The 26,281-nt window shown below is 40.8% G+C and overlaps 1 protein-coding gene across 1 annotated transcript in view; it reads left to right on the top strand.

Annotated features, from left to right (window-relative positions):
* The window catches only part of DMD (dystrophin), a 2,214,077-nt gene that overhangs the window by 759,519 nt on the left and 1,428,277 nt on the right, over positions 1 to 26,281 (top strand). Inside the window, exon 42 of the mRNA XM_088454197.1 lies at positions 18,925 to 19,097. Within this exon, the coding sequence (XP_088310323.1) occupies positions 18,925 to 19,097 (173 nt within the window). The remainder of the gene's footprint in view (positions 1 to 18,924; positions 19,098 to 26,281) is intronic.

The raw sequence follows: 26,281 nt of genomic DNA, 5'->3' as shown, positions 1-26,281 counted from the left end.
ATGGGCGTATACTACAATAATCTGCACAGAGACGCCTATAACTCTGTACTTTGCAATGAGTTAGCAAATAAATTGCTATATTTATATATTTTCAATAGACTCAAATAAAGTGGTGTAATACTTTCTAGACCTTGTGAAGCAATAGTCTATGAATAGTTCAACTCTTAAACAATGAAGTACTGGAGAACATGTTCCATTTAGCTAATGGTATCCTTTGGGACACGCCGTCAATTCCTACACACTTGGGCCCAGAGATTTCTATGAGATCACTGTGTGTCCTGAATATTAATTTAACATAGTAAAAGTAGGAATCTGGAAGCAGATGAGCTGGGTATAATAATACCAAGACAATCTCCCCACAGCACTCCTAGGTGTAAATTTACTAAAGCTTCTAAAACAGACAAGTGGTGATGTTGCCCATAGCAATCAATCACATTCTAGATATCATTTCGCTATTGCATTCTTGAAAGTATACACAGAAAATGATTGGTTTTTAACATTATTTAACATAGGTTTGGACTTTGGTGGCTTTAATGGTATGACATGTTCAGTATGTATATTAAAAGTTATAAAAGGAAATGATCAATCAATAAAAAACACAAACAAACAACTGCACAACCACACTGTATCCCTGTAAATGTTAGAAGTGACAGAATCAATGTTGGGGTATAGTGAATAGATTAATTTTGTGAAAGAATGTAATTTTTTTTTATTTCCCATGTTTTTTCAATTAATTATCATCAGCACCTGATTAACTAACATGCTGATCTGGCTGTAGTTTAGCCTGGGATTTCTTGGGCACCACTAAGGCTGCCGAGCAGTCAACTGAGGGATGTCTCTGTAAAAGGCTTCCTTATTTTACTTAATACTCATGTTGGAAACAGATCTTATAAGTCACCACAACCTCCCTTGGAACTGGCCGTGAGCTTTCAGTGGCTGGTCAAAATATAAGCTTGCGTCATACAGCTGGCCTCTGCCCAGGGATCAGACACCACCTTACATTTGCTGCACTGATCAACCCAGGGTATAGAGCACAGGTCTTTGTGGGCAGCAACATCGCTGCTTCACGACCCTTGTTTCTGGCTAGCAGGGTGCCTGAAACGGCGCCTTGCAGCCAGTATTAATGCAGCAGTGCTGCCTAAGCATCTCTCAGATACCCCAAGCATACTATGCACCCTGCCACTTGTAAGTACAGCCTTTCAGAGTGTTCTGAGGATGCTCTGGGCACTGCTGCACTTCCAGGTGCCGCCATGGCGTCATGCGCTCAGGGGGTGAGGCTAGCACACAGCGATCGGCAGCCCTGTTATGGCACTAGGTACAAAACTATTTTTGCACCATGCAGCAGATATTTTGCATACTGTAAATCACATTCTCTGGCCAACAGTGCAGGAAAGTGGCCCAGGAAAAATTTTGAACGTAAGATCATGTAGTCACGATCAAATATGGGTAGGGCCAAAACAATAGTAGGCAAGTTTAAATTAAACTTTCCCTAGCAGTGTAAAAGAAAAAAATCAATTGCATTGCATCTGCCTACCTGTTCTTTGGGCATACTAGTGACCTATAATAGAAAGAGTATTTAGTGACTGCCATACAAAATTGAGAGCATCCCAGGCACTAATAGCTAATACAGAGAGCATTCCATGATCACCATATAGTACTCAAAGCATCCCAGAGGCCACCACATGTGGCAGACTGCATGCAAATCACTGCCATAGAATTCACAGAGCATCCCAGTGACTTTGATCAATGTACATGAGTATCACAGTGAATACCATACAACAAAGACCATCCAAGTGACTGCCATACAATACATAGAGCATCCCAATGACTGCCTGCCAGACAATATAGAGAACATTCTGGTGATCACCGTACAATATCCAGATTTGGATAAATTTGCAGTAAATTTTCCTGAAGAACACATTCCTCCTGGTTTCTGCTTATATTGGCAGTCAGCACCTGTTGTATTTATTAAATGTTTATGGAGGCAGTGCTAACATCTTTTTGTGAGACCTCTCGCAAGATTATGGAGTCTACTGGCAGCCTGTTTTAGTAGGCAGAATCACGCCATATTGTATTAGGTAGGCCTGTATGTGTCTGAACAGAAGGGTTACTATTTTTTTTATCAGGCAGATGGCATGGCTAGAATTTTTCTTTTTCTTCAAGAATTGCAATAACTTACTTAAAGCACTGATTCTGAAGGAATACAGCCACAGCATGCATCAAACCTCATATTATGCTGTGGAAGTCCCAGAATGCAAAATTACTGGATTCATTTGGTTAAGATCAATCAACTGTACTGGGAATGCTACAAAATCCAGCATGCCCAGCCAACCCAGACAGGGTCTCTCATTTCATAAATTTATGCAACTCATACATATACATATAATCAATAGTATGGCCTTGGTAAAGATTATTTTTCCACATAGTCCTCATACTTGTCTAAGCATTTGTTCCAACAGAACACTTAGGAATCTATCCCAGTATAGAAAAAAATCGGTGTCAAGCGCCTGAAATCAGGATATGACAGCTTGCTGAACTTCACTGTCAGTTGCGAATCGCCTTCTAAACAGGTGCTTCTTCACTGGTCCAAAGAGATGGAAATCACTCGGTGCCAGGTCAGGGCTGTAGGGAGGATGGTCCAGTACAGTACCTCCCAATGGTAGCGTCATAACTCACTCTTGTGGTTGGCCGAGTGTGGCCTGGATTTATCATGCAGCAATACAACACCTGTTTGCAGCAACCCAGGTTGTTACTACGAATTTCCCTCTGCAATCAGCTCAATATGTCATAATAGCAGACAACATTCACAGGATCTCACTTGATGAGGAAATCAACAAGAAGCACGCCCTTGTGGTCCCAAAACTCAGTCGCCATGACCTTCATTGCTGATGGAGTTGTTTTTCATTTCTTTGAAGTTGCGGATAATGCGTGTTTCTATGTTATGTATGCTTGTTTCATATCCGGTGTCACATGATACACCCATGTTTTATTACCTGTGACAATAAGCTGAATGGACTGCACTCCTTCCTCATGGTACCATGTCAAGTGCATGAGAGACATTCCCATCCTTTTGGTTTTGTGAAATTTTGTGAGCTGCTTCGGTACACAGCATTAATGCTTTTTCCTGTACCCTAGTTGCTCATTAACAATGTTATGCACCGTACCCATGGAGATTTCCAGTTTGTCAGCAATATCACTAACTCAAATGGATCTTTGCTCCTGAATCAGACCTTCAATGCAGAACAAATTGTCATCTGTGGTGGACGTGTTTGACCAGCCAGATAGCTGTTCATCTTGACTATCTGTCCTGTCCGGTCATTATCAAAGACAGTGCACCAAACCCAAACCTTTTTCCATGACATGACGTCATCACTGTACACCTCGAAAAGCTGGCAATGAATTGAGCTTCTGATGAGCCCTTTAAATGCATAAATCTGATCACACTACGCACCTCAATGTTTGACCACCTGCCTCTCCATCATACAACTGATGTTGGGACAGTATGACCGATATGAGGTGCAATCTAATGGCCGTGAGGGGAATCGGTGGTCTATCTGCTCTGGCCTGGTGGGAAATTAGAATGAAATACAGAAAATTACCTTAATTATTAAACCACACTCTTATGTAGAATGTCTATTGTTCTCTAGTAGTTAGAGAACCATATGCTTTACATAACCTTTGTCACAGATTGTGTGAGCCTGCTCAGCTTCCAGCGGCACTTGTGAATTTCTGTTATAGCCCAACATTGTCAGCATGAAAGTTCCCTCACTAACACAGCAGAAGCAAAGTAAATGAGGAAAAAGGCACCACTGCACATTCTCCTGCAGCAAAACCTCCCCACCGGGAGAAGCAGCCATGGCTAAAATTTGTGTGCAAAGATGTCAGGTTATGTGTTCTTACAGAAGATGGGGACAGAGATGAGCATGCTTCTGGTGATATGGGTCACCAAAAAGCTAACACACATTAGGCATGATTCAGATGTGGACACAATGTTGACATTTATGCACATTGATTGATTGTTAGCCATTGCGCATTTAAGCTGTACTGCACACACGCAGCAATTGAATTGTGTTTACTCTCACACAGAGAATTCACTTGCAAAGTGAGTAACAGGTAGTCAACATGTGGAGGAGGTAACAGAGGGGTGGTTAGAAAAATGCAGGCGTGTTGAACTGTTTAAACATTGTTTTCTAGACATCCATAAAATAGCCACTGCATTCTTCCTCACAGCAAGAGAACCCTCTTCATGTTTGGAGCCCCGCTATGTCTGCAACAGCTTACACTTACTCAGAAGGCTGATGGCAACTGATCTGCGTTCAATATTAACGTATTATTTTTAGCATGAGCGGCGGATATGAGATGCTTTCAGTGGGCATCTCTAAGCACTGTACGACAAATGGCTCATTAGCAATTGCTAATTTGTGAGAGATCGCAGCTGCGATGGCATTTACGTCCACATCTGAATCAGGCCCATTATCCATCAGCCACAGCCTCAGAAATTAAAATTACCTTATACTCTCACAAACCTCAGTGAAGGAAAGAAGCAGCTGATATACAGTAGGTGGCCAGTGGCAGCATCCATCAGTACCCAACCAGCCATAGGAACTATGAGAAAAGGCTCAGGCGGCTGCTAGGTGGCTCTATGACTCCATTGGCCTACCAGGAGTTCTCCTGTTAAGGTCAATGGCAAAACCACCCCAGTACAGTGTGATATTAAGAAAACGGAATTAGTGCCCTTTTATTTATTATTTATTTATTAACAGTTTCTTATATAGCGCAGCATATTCCATTGCGCTCTACAATTGGAAACATAAATAGAACAAAACTGGGTAATAACACACAGATATCCTTTGCCTCAAAGTGTTTGTACTCAACAGCTCATTTTGCTTCCTTTCTCTTGTTCTCTGTTTTGTATATTGAGCCACTGCCTGTATTCCAGAATATCGGTAGAAAATGAAGTACCGTATATACTCGAGTATAAGCTGAGTTTTTCAGCACAAAAAATGTGCTGAAAAAGTACCCCCTCGGCTTATACTCGAGTCAAGTGTAGCGCTGACCGGACGGAGTTCGGTCAGCGCTACACACTGCCAAACACACAGCCGCCGGAGCCGGCAGCTGCGTGTTTGGTGTAATCAGCAGCCGCTGAGAGTCTGTCAGACTCTCAGCGGCTGCTGCTGCTCCCACTGCGGGAGCCATCTTCCGGCTCCCGCAGTGGGTGATGGGAGACACGTCGTCATGACGACGTCTCTCCCATGCAAAGCGGCTGGAGGAGCGGACAGCGGCGGGACCAGGAGCGGGAGTTTAAGGTAAGTGTTTATTTTTTTTTATTCTTTTCACGTCTCTCTCTACTGGGGGGGGACTACAGGGGGCACTACCAGGGGGTGATGACTACAGGGGGCACTACCAGGGGGCACTACCAGGGGGTGATTACTACAGGGGACACTACCAAGGGGCATTATCAGGGGGTGATTACTACAGGGGGCACTAAAAGGGGGGATTACCACTGGGGGAACTACAAGGGGGGGATTACTACAGGGGGCACTACCAGGGGGGGATTACTACAGGGGGGGATTACTACAGGGGGCACTAAAAGGTGGGATTACCACTGGGGGAACTACCAGGGGAGGATTACTACAGGGGGCACTACCAGTGGGGGATTACTACAGGGGGCACTAAAAGGGGGGATTACTACTGGGGGTACTACCAGGGGGGGATTACTACTGGAGGCACTGAAAGGGGGGATTACCACTGGGGGCACTACCAGGAGGGATTACTACTGGGGGCACAACCAGGGGGAATTACTACTGGGGGCACTACCAGCTGCTGCCATTTCCCACACTAGGCTTATACTCGAGTCAGTAAGTTTTCCCAGTTTTTTTGGGTAAAAGTAGGTACCTCGGTTTATATTCGGGTCGACTTATACTCGAGTATATACGGTAATCATTTCTGCAGCAATTAGCAAGCACAGAATACATCTAGCCTTTTTTTAATTTGATTGAATCAAAAGTTAATGTGAATTCACAGTGACAGGTACACTTCAAGAGTTTTAAATTGGCTTTGCTGCAATTGACTCGTAAAATATATGATCTAGTTGTTTATAAAGAGAAAATATATTTTTTTCTTCAACTTACTCTCCTAAATTTTCAAGTAATCATGTTATCAGCCATTCAGGTCTTCCAATGATTGAATGCTTTCTCCACTTAATCTGTCAAAGTGCACCATTTAGGAGATGGTTATGCAGAGAGAGCACTTGGGAATAGGTTTTTATACCCAGTGTTGTCCTTTGATTGTCAGCAAAAGACAAATTTGAGGTGCTGAAAATGAACTGGACTGTGAGTCTGTATTGCTATGATTTTTCTTCTTCAAGAACACTGAGATGGATCCTCTCCCTAAAGGCTAGTGTCACTCCAGTTGCTAATGGGTTTCTCTAATCCTTTTTTCTTAGAAATGAAAGTCATATGCTCTTTTCTTAACCTGGTTACAAAGCTTCCCTTGGCGCTTTCATACTTAAAATAGCTTAAAGCGATTTTTTCTTTTTACTTGTCCATGTAGAATAATTTATTACCATTTTCTTAAAATGCATTATTGTATGTGCCCAATGATAATAACAGGAATGATAATAAAAGAGTATAGCTTATAAAACACAAATAAGCTGAAATCCAAAGAGAGAAAAGAAGGGGAGGTTTATTTGGACATGCTTTTTGTACCACCTGTAATATTTTACCAGTGCTTGCATGTCAGAACACATTTTGTGACTTGAAGTCAACTTCTGTAGTCATGTTTCTGCAGATGTCTGTCCCAGTATCCAGTTACCCTCACAGACCAAATAAATGCTACATCATGCTTATTACCATAACCGATTGCATGTCACAGTACAGTTTTTACAGCTATCTCTTTTACAGAGGTTTTAGCATGATTTCTTCCAGTTACCAATTACAACTGATGCAACTGTCTTTTATAAATCAGAAAAAAATAAAAGCCTCTTGTACTGTGTGTTAAATCTTTGTTGGAAATGCCGTGTTTGGTTTCATTTAGAGCACTGATAGTAACTATTGACAAATCACTTGTCAGAGTACTGATAGTAACTATTGATGAATCACTTGTCAGAGCACTGATAGTACCTATTGATGAATCACCTGTTAGAGTACTGATAGTAACTATTGATGAATCAGTTGTCAGAGCACTGATAGTATCTATTGATGACTCACCTGTTAGAGTACTGATAGTAACTATTGATGAATCAGTTGTCAGAGCACTGATAGTATCTATTGATGAATCACTTGTTAGAGCACTGATAGTAACTATTGATGAATCAGTTGTTAGAGCACTGATAGTAACTATTGATGAATCAGTTGTCAGAGTACTGATAGTAACTATTGATGAATCAGTTGTCAGAGTACTGATAGTAACTACTGATGAATCACTTGTTAGAGCACTGATAGTAACTATTGATGAATCAGTTGTTAGAGCACTGATAATAACTATTGATGAATCAGTTGTCAGAGTTCTGATAGTAACTATTGATGAATCAGTTGTCAGAGTACTGATAGTAAACTACTCATGAATCACTTGTCAGATCACTGATAGTACCTATTGATGAATCAGTTGTCAGAGCACTGATAGTAACTATTGATGAATCAGTTGTCAGAGCACTGATAGTACCTATTGATGAATCACTTGTTGGAGCACTGATAGTAACTATTGATGAACCACTTGTTAGAGTACTGATAGTAACTATTGATGAATCAGTTGTCAGAGCACTGATAGTACCTATTGATGAATCACTTGTTAGAGCACTGATAGTAACTATTGATGAATCAATTGTTAGAGCACTGATAGTAACTATTGATGAATCAGTTGTCAGAGTACTGATAGTAACTATTGATGAATCAGTTGTCAGAGTACTGATAGTAACTACTGATGAATCACTTGTCAGAACACTGATAGTACTTATTGATGAATCACTTGTCATAGCACTGATAGTAACTATTGATGAATCACTTGTCAGAGCACTGATAGTACCTATTGATGAATCAGTTGTCAGAGTACTGATAGTAACTATTGATGAATCACTTGTCAGAGTACTGATAGTAACTATTGATGAATCACTTATCAGAGCACTGATAGTACCTATTGATGAATCACTTGTTAGAGCACTGACAGTAACTATTGATGAATCAGTTGTCAGAGCACAGATAGTAACTATTGATGAATCAGTTGTCAGAGCACTGATAGTAACTATTGATGAATGACTTGTCATTTTTCACACTGCAATACCCTGAGAATGTTTACTCTTTGATAACACTTATATATTAGGCATTTTAGGCCTGATGCAGCTTTGTACATACAGTACATTTGCTTGAGAAGTGTGTTCACACTGCAGAGCTTTACACATGAAATTCTTACGCATCTCCAGTTGCCATGGAGAAAACATGGGACTGTACTGTAGTGTTTTACATAGACAAAGTGAGGGCGTGTCAATGGAACTGCAGGTTATACAGTAGTGGCCATAAATATGACCAACTCTATATATATGGTCTGGGGCAAGTGTGCACTGATGGTGATGACTTGTAACAAGTAACTAAGTCTACAGATAAATGGTAGTTGAGCTGCAAGATGCCTATAACTCTACATAAGGAGGGAATGTTTGTTTCCATGTGCACAGTAAATGAGCATATACGCCCAATGTGCCTTGGACTCTGCAATTGACCCCTTGATACTTAGGTATATTTATAATGGGTGCAGGGTGTGAGGTGCACGCGGGCCCCACACACCTTGCATCCATAGTACACTTACCTTGTGCCGGCAAACAGATCCCCCCTCCTCCGCAGCGCCATCTTCTCTGTGACATCTTGGTGACATATAGGGAAAGGATAGACTCTGGTACTGTGCCAGAACATTTGTTCTCTTGTGGGTATGCATTATCTTTCCAAAGATCACTGGGAAGATGGTGAGTAGGAAGAGGAGGCACCCGCTTGCAGGCAAAAGGTAAGAAGTGTGGCTTTAGGGGGGCTGCCTTGAGGAAGGGACCTGCTGCACAAGGCCCCCTCCTGCATTAATACACCCTTGCTTTGGCATTAAAGATTTTATACCTCAGTGACAACAATTTAGAAATAACATTGTCATCCTATAGTACCAAATAAAGATTCTAAATTTATGTTTTAAGGGAAATGTTGGTTCATACAATACTCATGATTGACCCTAGCTGGTCCAAACTATTGGTGCTGTATATTGAGTGATGAAGTATGTGTATATCTGGCATGGGATGGTTTTCTATTTTTTTTTCTTACCATACAGCAGAGATTCCAAACTCCGCCATTACGGTCCAGGTTTTAAGGATATGCATGTTTGGGTATCAAATTGACTGAGGTACTAATTAAGTCACCTGTGCTCAAGCATGGATATCCTTAAAACGTGAGCTTTAATTGTAGAGTTTGGGAACCTCTGCCATACAGTACAGTATTGCCCATGGTCACCTCCTCAGCCATGTGCTTAAGCTTTAGTCATGAATAAATAGAGGAAGTTATGGACATTTCTTCCTTTGAGTTACCAGATGCATTATAACTTACATCTCGATCTTACATCAGAAGGAGTAACATTCTGCTCCCTAGAGGGACTGTCATCTTGAGGTGCTTCCCAAGTAATTAAAGAAAAAAAGAACACTAATGGGCAAAATTTACTAAGCAACAAGTTTTTAACCCCAACGGTTTGGTAGCGGTTTGATGGTGGGTTCTAAACCCTGTGGGTTTAGCGGCGGTTTCTAAATGACAGCCCTGTTCTATTATATTCTAAAATTAGTTTTGATGGTGGTTTAGCAGTGGTTTTGGCCTTAGTAAATCTTTGGATAGCAAAACCGCCGTCAAATCACCACTAAACCGCTGGGGTTTAGAACACGCCGCTTAGTAAATTTTGCCCAATGTGTGAAACCCTTCCCCGCTATAGGGTGACACTCCCAACGATGTCCGGTGGATTGGGTAGGTTCTGAGAATCAGGTACACTGCAACAGGGATGTTTTCTCTTTCTTCCTTGGCAGAGAGGTGAAGACAAACCAACCCCAGACCCAAGGATCACACAGTGTTAAAAAAATCTCAGATTTTAGTTAACAAGCCGTGGTTCTGACTTTAGATGATGGAAAAGTTAGTCAAATTTAAACAGTAAAATGCGAAACATCAATGGTACTATACCATTTCCATAGGTAGTTAATTTACATATAACAACCAACAATGTAATTGCGAATCCTCAAATAAGCATTCCTTTGAACTAATAACACTTAAGCACATTAATATATATTAATTTCACTCTGCCCTAGATACTGTAGGACTCGCATGTCCTAACGTAAACTTAGTTGTTTCAATATTGGTGGTGCTCATAAATTGGTCCTGTGAATCTGCCCCCGGAACAGATTATATTCCCGTTCTGAGTTAACTTGTAAATAGCAGTCTTAAAAGGCTCCTTGGTGCGCTACAAATTTACAAATATATATGCATATATATATATAGACCTTTCCATGCAGATAATAACTTTCTGGGGCAGATGTAATCCTCAGCTATAGCTGCTAATTAGGTTTGTAGTTGTAATACTGTATTTGGTATCATCTCCACAGAATACTAATCTGCTGCCAATACTGGCACTGTAGTATATGTAAGTAGAGTTCTCTGCTAAGTTTAGGGTGCAGGTGCCATTTACAGTCAGTGGAGCAGAACTCAATCACCTCTCCTAAGGCAAATTACTACGGCATAGTTACCAGACTCCCAAGGATACTGAGGGGGATTATTAGTTGGTAGTCAGTATTGGCTGTAGCAGCCGTGAAATTCTATTTGTCCTGGCTGATTTGTGTCTGATGATTCACTGTTACAAGCACAGACCTCTCTAGATGGCTTCACATTAGCATCAGATCAAAGTAGAGAGTTTCAGCAGCTCTTCTTTGTCTCTTTTCTCTGTGCTGTCACATCCCAGTCTCACAGCACTGGTTTCCCTGCACAGCCTACTACCTCTGGCTGCTGCACTGCCCTCTCCTCACAGGTGTGGCTCTCCCACTCAGACACTGCTCTCCTTCACACAGCAAGGACAGTCACAGCACCCCCTTCTTCCTGTGTCTCACCCTGCTCCTCTTTTTTCTGACTGGGCAAATAACCCAGATCTGTATCACTCCACCTCCACATTGAAAATCACAGGAGTCATCCAATATAGTTTCACAATATATATTCCCATAACTGTTATATAGAGACATGTGCTCCTTCTAAGCCTCAGCTCTCTCCTTGTGTCAGGTGATGCCCCTCTTTGGGGGCATCACAAATGTCTCAGATAAAAGAACAATGGTGTTTGCACTGCACATTTTTAATGGTTGTACCTATTTTCCCCTTGTGGTCAGCCATGCTAACCATTTCCACAATATCATTAGCAATGCCTATTTAACTGTACCACATTTACACATATTTGGTATTCCTTTTCTTCCAATACCCCCTCCCCTTAAAAATGGAATAAGAAAGGAAACATCCAAACTCTCCTTATCTGGTGCTAACAGTCACCTTGATGCAGTTGGAGCATAAGGGGAAGGCTATAATTTGCCTATTTTTTTAAAAAATTGTGTTTTAAGATTAAACAATATATTATAATGAAATCTTTGTATAACTACGCATTAGAAATGTAAGCAGCTGTGTGCTACCGTTCAAAGGGCCTGATTTAGAGATTTACACATTGACAATATTTACACAGATTTAGCTATTGTTTGCCATGGAATCAGTATTATATCCCGCTGGATGTCAACCCTAGCGGATGTAATACCGACGCCGGGAGCTAGAAAGGACCAGATCCTGACAGGGTAAGTATCTAATCTATCCCTAGGGTACCTAACCTCCCCCCCAAGTGCCTAACCATAACCTCCCCCCAGGGGTGCCTAAACCGAACTCACACTCCCCGCACCCTAAACCTAACCTTCACCGGGAGGTGCCTAAACCTATCCTCCCCCAGGGGGTGCCTAATCCTAATCCCCCCTTCCCCTAGCCTAAGCCTAACTCTCCTGGGGGGTGCCTAACCCTAAGTCCCCCCCAGGAGCCCCCTAACCTAACCCTCCCCCCAGCGGCTGTCCGCTGCTGCCGCCTGGCTTACCTTCATTCGGTAGTATGCCGGGCATCTGTCTTGCAGCGTAGGGCTAATGATAGGAGTCGGGATTTCGACGCCTATCATTAGTACCTTGCCGGGATATAACAGTCGGGAAGTCGGCGGTCGGCATTTCGACCGTCTGCTTCCTGACTGCATCCCGTTTGGCATTGCGCATGCGTGTAAGCCGCACTGTGCATGTACAGCAATTGCTTTGTGATTACAGTTGCACAGAGGATCCATTTGCAAGTGAGTGACAGGTAGTCAGCATTTGGGGGAGGTAACTGGGGGTGGCTAGGCAAACGCAGGCGTGTCTGGCTGTTTAACCGCCGTTCCATTACGGTGCATACATTAGCCATTGTGATCTCCTACACAGCCTAAGAGCTCTCTGTGTGTCTGGAAAGATGCTGTATTTGAGGCAGGTCAGACCTGCCACATATGCTGCATGGCTTTTTGAGGTTTGTTGATGTTACTGATGTTTACGCTGGTTTGCGACATCGGATGGATATGAGAACACAGAAGTGGGCGTCCTTATGTTCGGGTAAACTTTGGAGCTATTAGCATATTTTCACAGCTGCGATCTATGCGAAATGTAGCTGCGATCGCATTAGCGTACATCTCTGAATCAGGCCCAAAGTGCAGAGTGTTTAATGTCTCTGTAAAACCAATATTGTTTTACAAACACAATACTTTAGAGGTTACTTGCAGTGGTGCGCGATTTGTTCTCCAGCTTTTGCATATTGGTTTTCCTTGTTATTATATGGTTAGTCATATTCTATAAGAACAGCTCAATTGGGAGTTTGTTTAAATAGTAAAATTTCTTGAGCTTCACTGAAATGAGATGTTGATGGGATTTGTCCTCACTTTTTATCACTATAGCTTTTACTTTATTTTGCACACAGAATAACCTTTGCTTTTTAGCAATTACAAGGAAAAAGTGACATGGTTTGATTTATTGCATTCAAACCCTATTCATTAATTTCCATTGTCAGGTGTTCACATCCCATAATAAATATTTTCATCTCTATTGTTCATTCTCTGAGGCATAAAAGTAAATGGCAGTAAGTGAGTAGCCCCAGGGCAATCATGCACAGGAAAATGCATTGAACCAACTGTCTTCCATGCTGCAAGCTTGCAATCTGTTTATGTCAGTATGTTGTGTCACCCTCATGGTCATAAACAGCAGCTAAGAAAATGATTATCCCTAACAGTTTTTATTGGCCTGAAGGATAGAAAAATGTGTCAGCGTAAATAATCACATTGTTTATTTAACCGTCCCTGGGTAATAGTAAACTTAGAAACAGTAAAATTAAGTACAGGGAGAGCGATTGTAAATTTTATTAAGTGAAATCATCTCAGCCCTTCATTAATGAATCCTACAAGCCTTCTTGTTGGGAACGAGAAATAGATAATGCAGGTCATTCCAGATAGTACACATTACATTTTATTATGATATTATCATTATACCAAGCAATTGTATATTGCAGAAGTGCCATTTATGGCCTTTGTGTTGTTGATAAAAATGATAAAGATCAATAAAAGCTAAATTTATTTTTTTACTTTAAATGGGTGTGGACACGTGGTGACTTTAATATTTGACACGTGCTTACGGTAACATATGGATGCTTGTTTTATTACTGCCAGTCCAAAATTTACTGTACAAAATATTTCCACAGTACAGTACCATAAACCATCTTAAGTGGAGTGTGGATGGGAAGGACATGCACAGACTGCCCCGTAAGCTGTCCTACTTAGTGAATAGGAATAGATAATTACAAATAAAATGAAATGTCACTGCTCATGGCTTGTTTTTTTAATATTATATTATATTAAACTGACAATCGCCAATTGAGGGCTTGTAACTAAACAATGAAAATAATAAAACTTGGAGGTCTTTGTAGGCCATTACTGTTGTGCCTAGGGGAGCTCCAACACTAAAACTGCCTCTGGTGGAAATAGAGAAATCTGTAACCAATCAGATTTATATGAAGCACAATGGAACTTAAAATGATCAAAGCTGCATCTGCTGCCCTGTAGCACTTCATATACAGATTCAGAGACTCAGTGGTGCCAGATATACAAGTGATATCAAATAAATCAGCACAGTCTGCTGCTGCAGCCTATTCACATCGCATTGGACTTAGACACATTTTCTCTGGACCTTGTGTGCAGAGAGGGGCTTTTTAGCGCAACTGCAGCAAAGATAAGGACACATCTGTATATTTGGGTTTGCGCTTGTCTTGGATTGCTCTGGACAGTCCAGAAATCAGGAAGTATGTTCAGAGTCTGGAGAGTTAGCAATCCCAGAAAGGCTGCGTCTGGAAAGTACAACTTCGGTTGACCCTCTGTGTTCCATTCTGCCTCCTTTTCACTTTGCCGCCGCCTCCTCCACGATGGCTTCTAAGCTGCCTTCCAGCTCCTATGCTCCATCTCTGCATGTCTCAGCCCTACCTAATCTTCTCAGCACTGTCTCTCCTTTTCAACCTTGTCTCCTCTTCTTGGTGATGCATCCTCTTCTCAACCTTATCTCCCCTGCTCAGTACCACCTCAGCTTCAGTAGAGGTAGCAGAGGATTCAGAAGATAACCTTTAACAACAATGTCAGAGTTCCATTAACACTTGTCCCATGTCTGAGCACATAAAAGGAAGGTAGAGCATACGCAGTTTGTTGAAATAAAATGACAAAGGATGTGATAATTACAATGATTATAGGGTTGATTGTGACAATTGTAGTAAGTGTATTTAGTTATGCACGATCACTGTGTGCTTAGGTGCAGCTTTCACAGGGTGGGAATGGTATAAGGATATCAAGGACAGGGAATTAATTGTGTGTCAGTCACTCTGAATAAGATGTTTTTCTGCTGGAGTGGGATCTGGAGTAGAGCAGATGCTAATGGACACATGTTGGTGGCTGTTCTGCAGGGTGATCAAATAAAATGATGTGAAGTGATGGCCTAGATGAATCACCGATGAAGATTTTGCCACACTTATTATTGTAGCTTGCACTCAAGTGACATTATTATGCATTGTGACATTTTCCACCTTTATATTATATGCATGTAACACGCACAGTGGAAATGCAGAAAATGTCACTAATATATGAGTGTCTGGTGGCATATAAAGTGGCTTGTATAGGTGTCTCTGATTACATCTAAAGAGGTATGTGGAGGTGTCTGATAGCATATAAAGTGGCAATTGAGGTCTCTGATGGCATATAAAGGGGCATGTCCTGCTCTCATGAAATATGAGGTGTTGGAGAGAGCGCTCGGCACTGACTCTCCTCTCCATTGCAGCCAGGCACTAGGACCCAGAGCAGCAACCAGAGGAGCAACCATACTGCACATGCTCGGCTCCTTGCGTGTCTTTTTCTCCTGGAGCACCCATAGTTTCAGACATGCCCCTAAATGTACCCAGTAACACACAGACCCCAAATGACACTGGGCCACCACCACTGTATGTTATATAAATCCTGCTGCCACCATTGCATACACAAGTGTACACAGTGAGTGTGTATGTGCAGTCACACTACAACACTATGCATAATACTCTGGCTGCAACTTGATATCCTTACATCCTGTACCTGCTACATGCTATTTAACCCTGTGTTATCCTGCACCTGTTTCTACCGGTTAATAAACTATTTCCTAGTAAAGTTTATCTGCCATGTAAACTGACTTCCATTGCACACCACTGCCCACTACCACCATTGTAGGATCTGCCAATATAAGGTACATGAAGTGTCCTGACAAATAAACTGGTTATAACGTTACTGTGGTTTTGGTCACGTCCAATGACCACACCCCTTGTCTGGGAATCTTAAAATTGAAAGGTGGTATCTCTAATATACAGTATATCCATTAGTGATCGTGTCAGTAATGGCAAAACAGCATGTGAAAGCAGCAGGCATACACTAAGTATAGGCTAATAATATGTGGGAAGATTGGAGTGAAAAACACCCTGTGAGGTTCTGGTTTTGTTGTGGACCTGGGGTGGTAATAGGAGCAGACACTGAAGCAGGTTTAAAAGTAAATGTGGAGTTTTTAATGAGTGGCTTAACAGACATGAATGTGGCAAAACAGAAAGTCCGGGTATAGCACTAAAGTGCACTTGGGAGCTATAGTGAGGCAAATAAGAAAAAGTCCAGTTAGTGACAGGCAATGGAAAATGTCCAGGTAATGACTGGTTAATAGAAAATGTCCAGGTAGTGGCAGACAAGGGGAACTGTCCAGGTGGTGACTGATTAATGAAGAATGCAGACTGAGGAAGAAATATCCAGCAGAGTGTCAGTGGAGGCAAGGTGAAGGGTGAACAGCAGGACTCAGGTACTCAGGCAAGTGCAAGGTAATGGAGGATGCATGGTAGTCCAGCGGGGTTGGAGCAGACAAGCAGGCAGGCAGGTAGCGTTTCACATGTAACAGGTGGTGAGCACAGGGAACTCTCTCTCAGCTATGCTGAGAAACACGTTGCACTGGCAATGAGGTGAGGCTCTGAACCTCCCTAAATACCAAGTGCTGTGCCGTGACTGGCCAGAGAGAGCATGTGACAAACCAGGATTGGGCGAGCAAATCACATGGCTGGAGGCAAGATGGCGGGGCCCATGCCAAACGGAACGGAAGCACTGCCAGGCCTCACCAGCCCAACGTGACCACATGCCCGCGCAGAGCCATGCGCAGCCAATGCCCCTTGCCACACACCAGCACCACGCCAGATGCCCCCCGCCACAGTGACCTCACAGGTAATACCCGTTGACCACCATGCTGAGAAACCCTGGTCGTGAAACACCCCACGCACACACACATGCACACACACACAGCACAAAACAAAACAAAAGCTCTTGGGGCACTGTGATGATCTGAGTGAGGAGTGGTTCTGAGCCGCTATGGTTGTCACTGTCAGTACTCACTGAGACATTCAAACTCTCTCACTTTTAATGGATGTCTGAGCTGGTGCCACTCAGTATTGCACATGCAGTACCATCCTAGTCATAGTTTTGTGTATAACTAAATAAATAATATTGCTAATATAATTGTTGTGAATTCAGATGCTGAAAAAGTAAAAATCGGTATATCACTATTATTATCACACATTTATTTATAAGCTACATATTCTGCTGTACATTAATTTTACTAGTTTTTTTTTCTAGTAGAACCAAATTTGTATTCTGCTCAAGTATAAATGACATCAGTGAGTTCTTCTCTTTGTATGTCTTAGTCTATCTGCCACAAATGACATCTTTCTATGCAAACAGAGCACCATACACAATGGTGTAACACTGAGATGACAAGACTGATTGGGTCCTGAAACATTGGCAATAAAGCATTTTTTTGTACTTATGAAGTCCGTGGAGTGCTGCCTGTTCATGTGGCATAAGGCCAACGAAATACACTATATATATATATATATATATATATAAAGCTTGCAAGCGCACAATTGGTAATGTTAGTGCAGAAGGTGGATGGGTGGCCTGACCTAGCGGGATTAGACACGTACCGACGTAGAAAAGACACGTACCTGACGGGGGTGGCAGGAAAGCAGGCAAGATGGGGTCGGCTGAGGTTGACCAGCCAGAACCTGTGTCTATAACATAGCATTTCTGTCTCCTGGAATGTTCTCCGTTTTGTCTCTGTAGATTGGTGCTGATGAAAGAAGTGACCATAGCAACATTACTAATGCTGGGCATAAACTGCCAAATAAAATGTCACACACTACCATATGGAGCTGACCAATGATAGGATCAGTCGAGCATGTTGGAAGATTTTTCATGCCTGACCATCCAATCATCGCTGACAGATCGCGGCCATACACTATGCAATTATTGTTGGATCGAGCCGATAATTGCATGCTGTATGCCCGGCTTAGGTAGTAGCAGCAATACAGTTACTTACAGTTGGTCTGAACTCTGACCCCTCCCAGCATTGGCAGTTGTGTTATTAACTGAGAGTACAGACACCTACTGAGCATGTCAGAGACAGGACGGCTTATTCAATTACTATGTAGATTATCCACTTTATAAAGGTAGTGTGTTCAGCATACCGAATTTTATTACATACTGAGAATCATGGTATATATTTTGTCAGAAGGGAAATAATAACTGTGTATATAACTTGTGGGAAAGCTGGTACTGTCATAAAAATATTTCTTTTGTTAGTTAAGTGGCATGAAAATCCTGGCTACTATACTAATTGTAGCCTGGTCCACCAATCCAGTCATTGTCATAATAACAAAGTAAAAAAGGAAGCAGGAAGAACAATAATTATGATTTAGTAACTGTTTAGTACAACGTGGATTATACTACAATGATACATATTATACTACAGGGATTTGTAACATGTAATACTCCATTATGGCTATTTCATATGTCTGCATGTTTGGTTTGGAACATAGAAACATAGAATTTGAGGGCAGAAAAGAACCAGTTGGTCCATCTAGTCTGCCCCTTTTCATTTATCCTTTTGTGGAACCTTCACCACAATAATTTTTAAACAGTCTGCAAATGTCTGTTAATTCAAAAATATCTGTATACTCTCTCACGCTACATTGTATATGTAGATTCACCATTTACAACTAGCATGAAGTGTTTTAAACAATTATAAATTCTAGTTACTGTAAGTTTTTTTTGTTATCTTTAAAGATAAAATTGCCTGTGGTTCTGTGACACAACTCACTAAATTTGTTTTACTACAATTTACAATTTAGCTTTAAAAAAACAAAAATGTTATGTACTAAAACTCACAAATCAGTTTCAAAATACAGTAAATAAATAATATAAATATAAATTATTTAACTAATAATAATTCTAATAATCTGTTCTACTATATTGTTGCAGAACTCAAAAGAAATCCTAGTCAAATTATCAGATCAAAACATGGTTATTCAAAGCAAGAAAAGTGCAGTGCTCAAATCTGCTATACCAAAAGAAAATGAGAAGATTCAAGAAAAATTGTCTGAACTTGGTTACCAGTGGGAAAACGCCAACAAGCTGTACAAAGATCAGCAAGAGTAAGTTTTTATTTTATTTTTATATTATTACACAATTTTACTGTACTCCAGAAATTTGTTAGAAATATTAAATGTTCACACATGTGGTCAATCCTGGTCACGGCTCCATATACACCTTTCAGCAGTTGAAACAAGATCCGTACTGATCAGTGCTTATGATTATTATAGATGATAGTATTTTAAAAAATAAACAAAAAGGTTTTACATAAATGCATTAGAAACAAAATGTTGCCTGCTACTTAAAGTGATCCCAGCACCAGTACTCATAGGATGGGCTGGTAGGCACCAGATGATGATGATAACTATTGTATTAACAGCAAGATGATTCGCTTAATAGTGTATCATCATACTTCAGGCATTCACAGGCAATTTTGCTGATTATTAAAATCTATGCGACTCTGGACATACACGTAAATGTGTGAATCCTGTGAATGTATTTCATGTCTGCATTTTGTTATGCAAATGCATCCAAACTCTGCATCTGCAAATGCATCCAAACTCTACTCACTGTATTATTTAATTAAAATTAATAATTGTATAGTGGAGTGAGAGAGCGGTAACAGATATTATTACATTAGAATTCTTCACTATTTACCACACAGGTTGTCGTAAAATAACAGCTTTAAAAATAAAAAAATGTCTGACATTACGTATATTATTAAAATACAAACACTGTGTAATACTAATCACACTAACAATAAAAAGCTGAAAATCATTTATAGAACAGAGCAGCAGATGTAGTCAGCAGTCCAAGCACAGTATATTTGGTTTTCTTTTCTTCTCCTTTCTGAATAAACTCAGTCCGTAGAATTTTAGTTGACCAACAGGTCTTCATCAACAGGTTCCAGTGTTTCATGGTTCTCTGACCACTTAGTCAGGGGAATGAACCTACTGGCAACATACTGAAATGTTGTATCTACTTATAAAGGTAATTAGATCACATAAAATGTAAAATTACTTTCCATGTAATGTCTAATTACAGTAGAAAATATATGTTAGATCCTTTTTGGTAATACAATGTTATTTGATCTAAAAAATATTGTAATTTATATCAATAAACACAAAGAGTATTTATTAACCTACAAAATACAATACTACAAAAATATAAATAACTAAATTAGAATTGCATGCATGTTTACATATTAATAAACATTACAAAGAAACCACTTTAATGAATGAGTGTATAACACAAAAGCCAAAAAAAAAAAAAAAAGAATGAAAAATTAAATAAAAATAAAAAAAAAGCCAACATGCACATTTTCATCTTTGGTCCACAATCCTGTGGTCACACAAAACATTTGGATAATGGTTTCTTTTGAAAACGGAAGTGTAATGTTTTGTTTAGATTATAGGCACACTTGTGGAAAAAAATGCACTGTGCATGATGCAGGAAGCTGGTTTAGGGGGGGTTACAGAATGTAGAAAGCTTTGCACACTTTATTTCTGCAATATTCTTACTACAGGCAAAGCAGTAAGTGGGGCCTTGCTTGCAATCTATAGGGAAAAATTAGTTTGTTACATGAGGCTTAAAGCTGCCAAATGGTCAGTGGGGCTGTGTGACCCAGGTGTCAGATGGTTTTTGAGTATGGAATGGAAATAATGTGTGTGTGAACTGTATAGTGTGGTGGTAATCAGCTAGGAGGTAGCAAGGGTATCTCTGGAATTGCCTACAGAGATGAATTTTGAAGCCATACTTGAATGTTTAAAGGCAAAGAGATAGACAAAGTAAAGTAAGAGAGAAGGAATTCCACAAAGTGGGTGCAACCTGGAAAAAGTCCTGTAATCTGGAATGGCTGCAGGTAATGAATTTGCATGAGATACATAGATCAATTTGGGAAGTATTCTAAAACAAGAAGATAATTAAATTTGGTGCAGCTTTGTAAATAGCTTTGTGTATTAGTAGATTAATTTTATATTTGATTTGGTAAAATACAGGCAACCAATATCAGCAGGGCCGACAACAGAAATCATTGGGCCTGGTACACAAAATCTTTAGGGGCCCCCTATCCCTGTGTCCCTGTCAGGGTTAGGTCAGTTGCATTGCATGAGAGTCTGCCTTATATATATGTGGTTTCTCTACAATGGGAACTTCTGAAGAAATAGTTTCTCTCTGGGCAGATGGTATCTTCAGTCGGTATTCACTATTCATGTAGGAGATCACATGATCCGGAAGAAACCTGTTTGCATACTGTAGAAATATGACCAATGTCATTGTCATTTACTGTAGAAGACATTCACCCAGATAATACATAGTAACAGACATTTTGGTGCAGGGCAAAATGTGAAACATCGCTTATGAAACAATAATATATTATTAAACTGTATTTGCAAATTTGATACCATATCAGTAATGCTTCTTTAGAATGAAAATTACTGTCCCTGAGCCTTTTCGTTATAATCCTGCCAGTTGTGGATAATCTCCAGCCCTTCCCCCCCAAAGTTCTCTTCAGCCTCATCTCTCCTTGTGTTTCTCCAGCCCTAGCCCTTTTCTGTTTCTTCATCCCCAGACCCTATACCTCTTTCCAGACCACACAGTCTCTCACCAGACTCCAAAGTGTCCCTCCAGACCCAACCCACAGAGTATTTCTAGCCCTAGCTCACTGTGTCCTTTCAGCCCCAGACCACAGTGTCCCTCCAACCCAAGCCCACAGTGTCACTCCAGCCCCAGCCCACAGTATCACTCCAGCCCCAACCCACAGTGTTACTCCAGCCCTAGCCCACAGTGTCCCTCCAGCTCCCACACTTACCTTCTGTGTCTTTTTGCCGTGTGGTTCTCTGGTCTATCTTTCAGCTGTGTGGCACTGCATGACATCATGATGTCAAGCGGTGTGCTGCAGTAAAAAACAAAAACTTTATTATACCAGCCTCCGCCAGTGTTATAAAGCTGCAGTTCCCCAGGCGGATTCCATCCATACATGCCTACGCACTGCTGATCACTGCAGGGGCGCAAGCAGAGGTTAGAGTGAGGTTTATCTGTGGGCTCCTCCAGGGTCCCCTAGAACCTTGGGCCCAGTACAGATGTGCCCCTTGCCCTCCCCCCTGTTTGCTGGCCCTGAATATAAGGACTGATATAGCAGAGTAGCAGTAGAACATTTTGCAAGGGAAATTCATCTAACAGTTTCATTGTAAATAGAGTGCAGATGTGGTTAAGGGAAGAGCAATAAGAGGTGAGCTGCAATTGTCAAAGGAGTGATGATTTTACTGGGGGGGGTTGAAGCCACTAAGTAATATCCACCACTGCAAGAGACTCTGTGTGCATGTATTAACATGTGTGTGTTGTCCACATACATAAAGATATAAGTTAGGTAGCTTCTGCTGATTGGTGGAAATATATGCTCAGTTTCTGAAAATTGAGATTAAGGTGGCAAAACAACAGGCAGGAAGCCTGTGAAATGGCAGGAAGCCATTCAGTAAGTGGGCTAACAGAGATGGTGAGAGATCTGGAAATGGATGGTTCTTTTTGGGTATCATGTTTACAAAAGAGATACTGAAATTCAAAGGTGCTTATTATTTTCCAAGATAACAGCAATAGAGGGCCTTATGGTACTCCCAAATAATTGAGAAAGTGGATCTAGGGAAATAAACACTGAAAGAACAATTTTATAAGTAGGATTAGAACCAGGAAAACTGTTTTTTGAAGACCTAGGAAATATAGGGGTAGATGTACTGTACTAATCCTTGGAGAAAGAAAAAGTGGTGAGAGATAAAGTACCAACCAATCAGCTCCTAAATGTCATTTTTCAAACACAGCTTGTACAGTGGCAGTTAGAAGCTGATTGGTTGGTTCTTTATCTCTCTCCACTTTATCTCTCTCCAAGACTTAGTACATCTACCCCAAGTGTCGTATGAGTGGAGAGTAGTCAACAGTGTCACATGCAGCAGAGAGGTCCTGGAAATTAGAAACCAGCAATGGTATTTAGATTTTGTAGTGATCAAATCATTGATTATTTTAGTAAGAGCAGTCTTTATGGAGTATTGTAATTGAAATCCTGAGTGCAGAGGGTCTAATAGGTTGTGTGAGTAAAGGAGGCATGTGAGGTGAGTGTAGGCAAACCTCTGATATTTGGAGGAGTATGGTAGTTGAGAGATAGGAATCTAAGAGTTTGGGTCACAATTGTGTTTTTCAGAAAATGCATTCGTATTTATTTGTGAAGGGAAGGGTCAAGTGAATAGTCAGTAGTGTGAGAGGAGAAGTATATAGTAGTAGAGTGAGAGGAGAAAGATATAGTAGTAGAGGTAGAGGAGAAAGATATAGTAGTAGAGGTAGAGGAGAAAGATATAGTAGTAGAGGTAGAGGAGAATGATATTGTAGTAGAGTGAGAGCAGAAGGATATAGTAGTAGAGTGAGAGGAGAAGGGTATAGTAGTAGAGTGAGAGGAGAAGGATATAGTAGTAGAGTGAGAGGAGAAGGGTATAGTAGTAGAGTGAGAGAAGAAGGATATAGTAGTAGAGTGAGAGGAAAAGGATATAGTAGTAGAGTGGGAGGAGAAGGATATAGTAGTAGAGCGAGAGGAGAAGGATATAGTAGTAGAGTGAGAGGATAAGGATATAGTAGTAGAGTGAGAGGATAAGGATATAGTAGTAGAGTGAGAGAAGAAGGATATAGTAGTAGAGTGAGAGGAGAAGGATATAGTACTAGAGTGAGAGGTGAAGGATATAGTAGTAGAGCGAGAGGAGAAGGATATAATAGTAGAGTGAGAGGAGAAGGGTATAGTAGTAGAGTGAGAGGAGGAGGATATAGTAGTAGAGTGAGAGAAGAAGGATATAGTAGTAGAGTGAGAGGAGAAGGATATAGTACTAGAGTGAGAGGTGAAGGATATAGTAGTAGAGCGAGAGGAGAAGGATATAATAGTAGTGTGAGAGGAGAAGGGTATAGTAGTAGAGTGAGAGGAGAAGGGTATAGTAGTAGAGTGAGAGGAGAAGGATATAGTACTAGAGTGAGAGGTGAAGGATATAGTTGTAGAGCGAGAGGAGAAGGATATAATAGTAGAGTGAGAGGAGAAGGGTATAATAGTAGAGTGAGAGGAGAAGGATATAGTAGTAGAGTGAGAGAAGAAGGATATAGCAGTAGAGTGAGAGGTGAAGGGTATAGTAGTAGAGTGAGAGGAGAAGGATACAGTAGTAGAGTGAGATGAGAAGGGTATAGTAGTAGAGTGAGAGAAGGATATAGTAGTAGAGTGAGAGGAGAAGGATATAGTAGTAGAGTGAGAGGAGAAGGATATAGTAGTAGAGTGAGAGGAGAAGGGTATAGTAGTTGAGTGAGAGGAGAAGGATATAGTAGTAGAGTGAGAGGAGAAGGATGTACTGCAGTTTACTATCTCCCTTTTTGGGATCAAATTCAAATGAACAGAAGATACCAGAAGGTTCAGGAAAGAAATTGAGCCAGTTGTTGCTACGGAAAGAGGAAACCATTTCATGTTGAATCTTGCCAATCTTGTCTTGGAAGTCCTCATACACTATTACCCCAATTACCCGTTTTTGGAGCGCCAGGTCCCATGTGACATGGCTTGTGCCGAGCTACTTTTTCATGTCTTTTTCACTCAACTATGTGTCTTATCCGTAATATGATGTGTCAATGAGACTGTACTGATTCATTTATTATGAGGCACTTGTACATCTTTGTGCAAATGAGTCTGAATCTGTATCACGCCAAGTTCTGTTCTGCTTCATCTGCGACTTTGTACATATTTAAAACTAATTCCTGTTTGGTTAAAGTCACAGCGTAGCCTCCCTGGAACAGATTGAGTGGTGTTCACTGCATCTGAAATGCAAATTAGACGCTATTTAAAAAAAAAAAAAAAAGATGCTACACTACACCACTTGGCGCAGTTCACTCTTGCCGAGAGTCTCATGAGGACAAAGAAAAGAAAGATTTTGGTGATGGTTGTTAGAGAGCTAGGGTAGGAGAGTTGAAAAGAGATTTGAATGTGTTAAAGTGTTAAGGATTGGAGACTAAACATGACATGACTGATTACAAATATATTTGTTTGACAATGTTGAGAGCTTTTTGATAATAGTGATAGCAATGTAGAGTTTTACACCATTAATATTTACACTACATATGAGATTTTTAAAGCAGCATATTTCTTTAGGATAACATGGCTGGTTGATGCAGTGAAGAAAAATCAGCTGATAAAGCACTGTTGCCAGGAATTGGTGATGTGGGACTGCCATATAGAAAGATCATGGGAACCAAACCTAAATTGTTTGATGACCTAAGTTTTTAGTTCCAACTCATAGGTAAAGAAAACCTGGTTTAAATTGTAATGGAAGTTTCCATTACCATTTTCCCATCAATTTAAATATAACTAGAGAATCCTGGCCTTAGCCGCCTTAGTTACGGAGGATATTAGTTACTGAGCATATTATGGATATAAGTGATTCAGCATAGGATGGAATTGCAAAGCCGCACACAAGCAGCTTTGCAATTCCATCCTTGCTAATATGTAAATGCAGCAGGAGATGTCTGAAACCCCCTGCTGCATTTGCAATCCCAGCACTGAGACTGAGGTCGCATGCTAGGATAACCATCGCGACCATCGGATCGCGATGGTGGACGGCGCTGCCCAGTTGAGTAAGCCTCAGCTTATGCAGGCTGGCCGGATTGTGAGGCCAGGAAACTGCGTGGACACAGATCCAGGCCTGCTACTCCTGGAAAACTGGGGTGACACACCCCATTTTATGGTACGCCAGCCGTCCCTGCCCCGCAAATGCCTCTGCCTGTCAATCAGGCAAAGGCATAGCATGGGCTGCGTGCGTTCATGCAGGAACAGTTCTGCACATGCGCAGATTGGGTCCTGTGCATGCATAAATTCCTGATAATCATGAATCTGCATTCAGCATTGCACTTACCTGCAATGCTGAATCTGCCCCCAATACATTTAATTTGGTATATGATGTGCCCTGCTCAGACAATGGCATCATAGGAATATGTCACTCATAAAAGTCATCCTTCTGCTATTAATATATAGACGTGAAGTATTTTGGGTGAAACTGTTATGTTTTCATAACAAAATTCAGCAAGGAAAGAAATGGCAGAGACATTTTAAAAATTATCAAAAGATCATTGAAGCAGTGCCATTTTTTTAAACTAAAAAGTAGTTACATACAAGACATATATTTTCTATTTATTTATTTAGTGTTCATTTATGTTATCTATTTAATTTTACTCTGCTCTGACTTAT

Source organism: Taudactylus pleione, unplaced genomic scaffold (assembly GCF_031769625.1).
Source record: "Taudactylus pleione unplaced genomic scaffold, aTauple2 ptg000609l, whole genome shotgun sequence".
Lineage (NCBI taxonomy): Eukaryota > Metazoa > Chordata > Amphibia > Anura > Myobatrachidae > Taudactylus > Taudactylus pleione.
The sequence above is the reverse complement of the archived record's forward strand: the minus strand, read 5'-3'. Positions and strand labels throughout refer to the sequence as shown.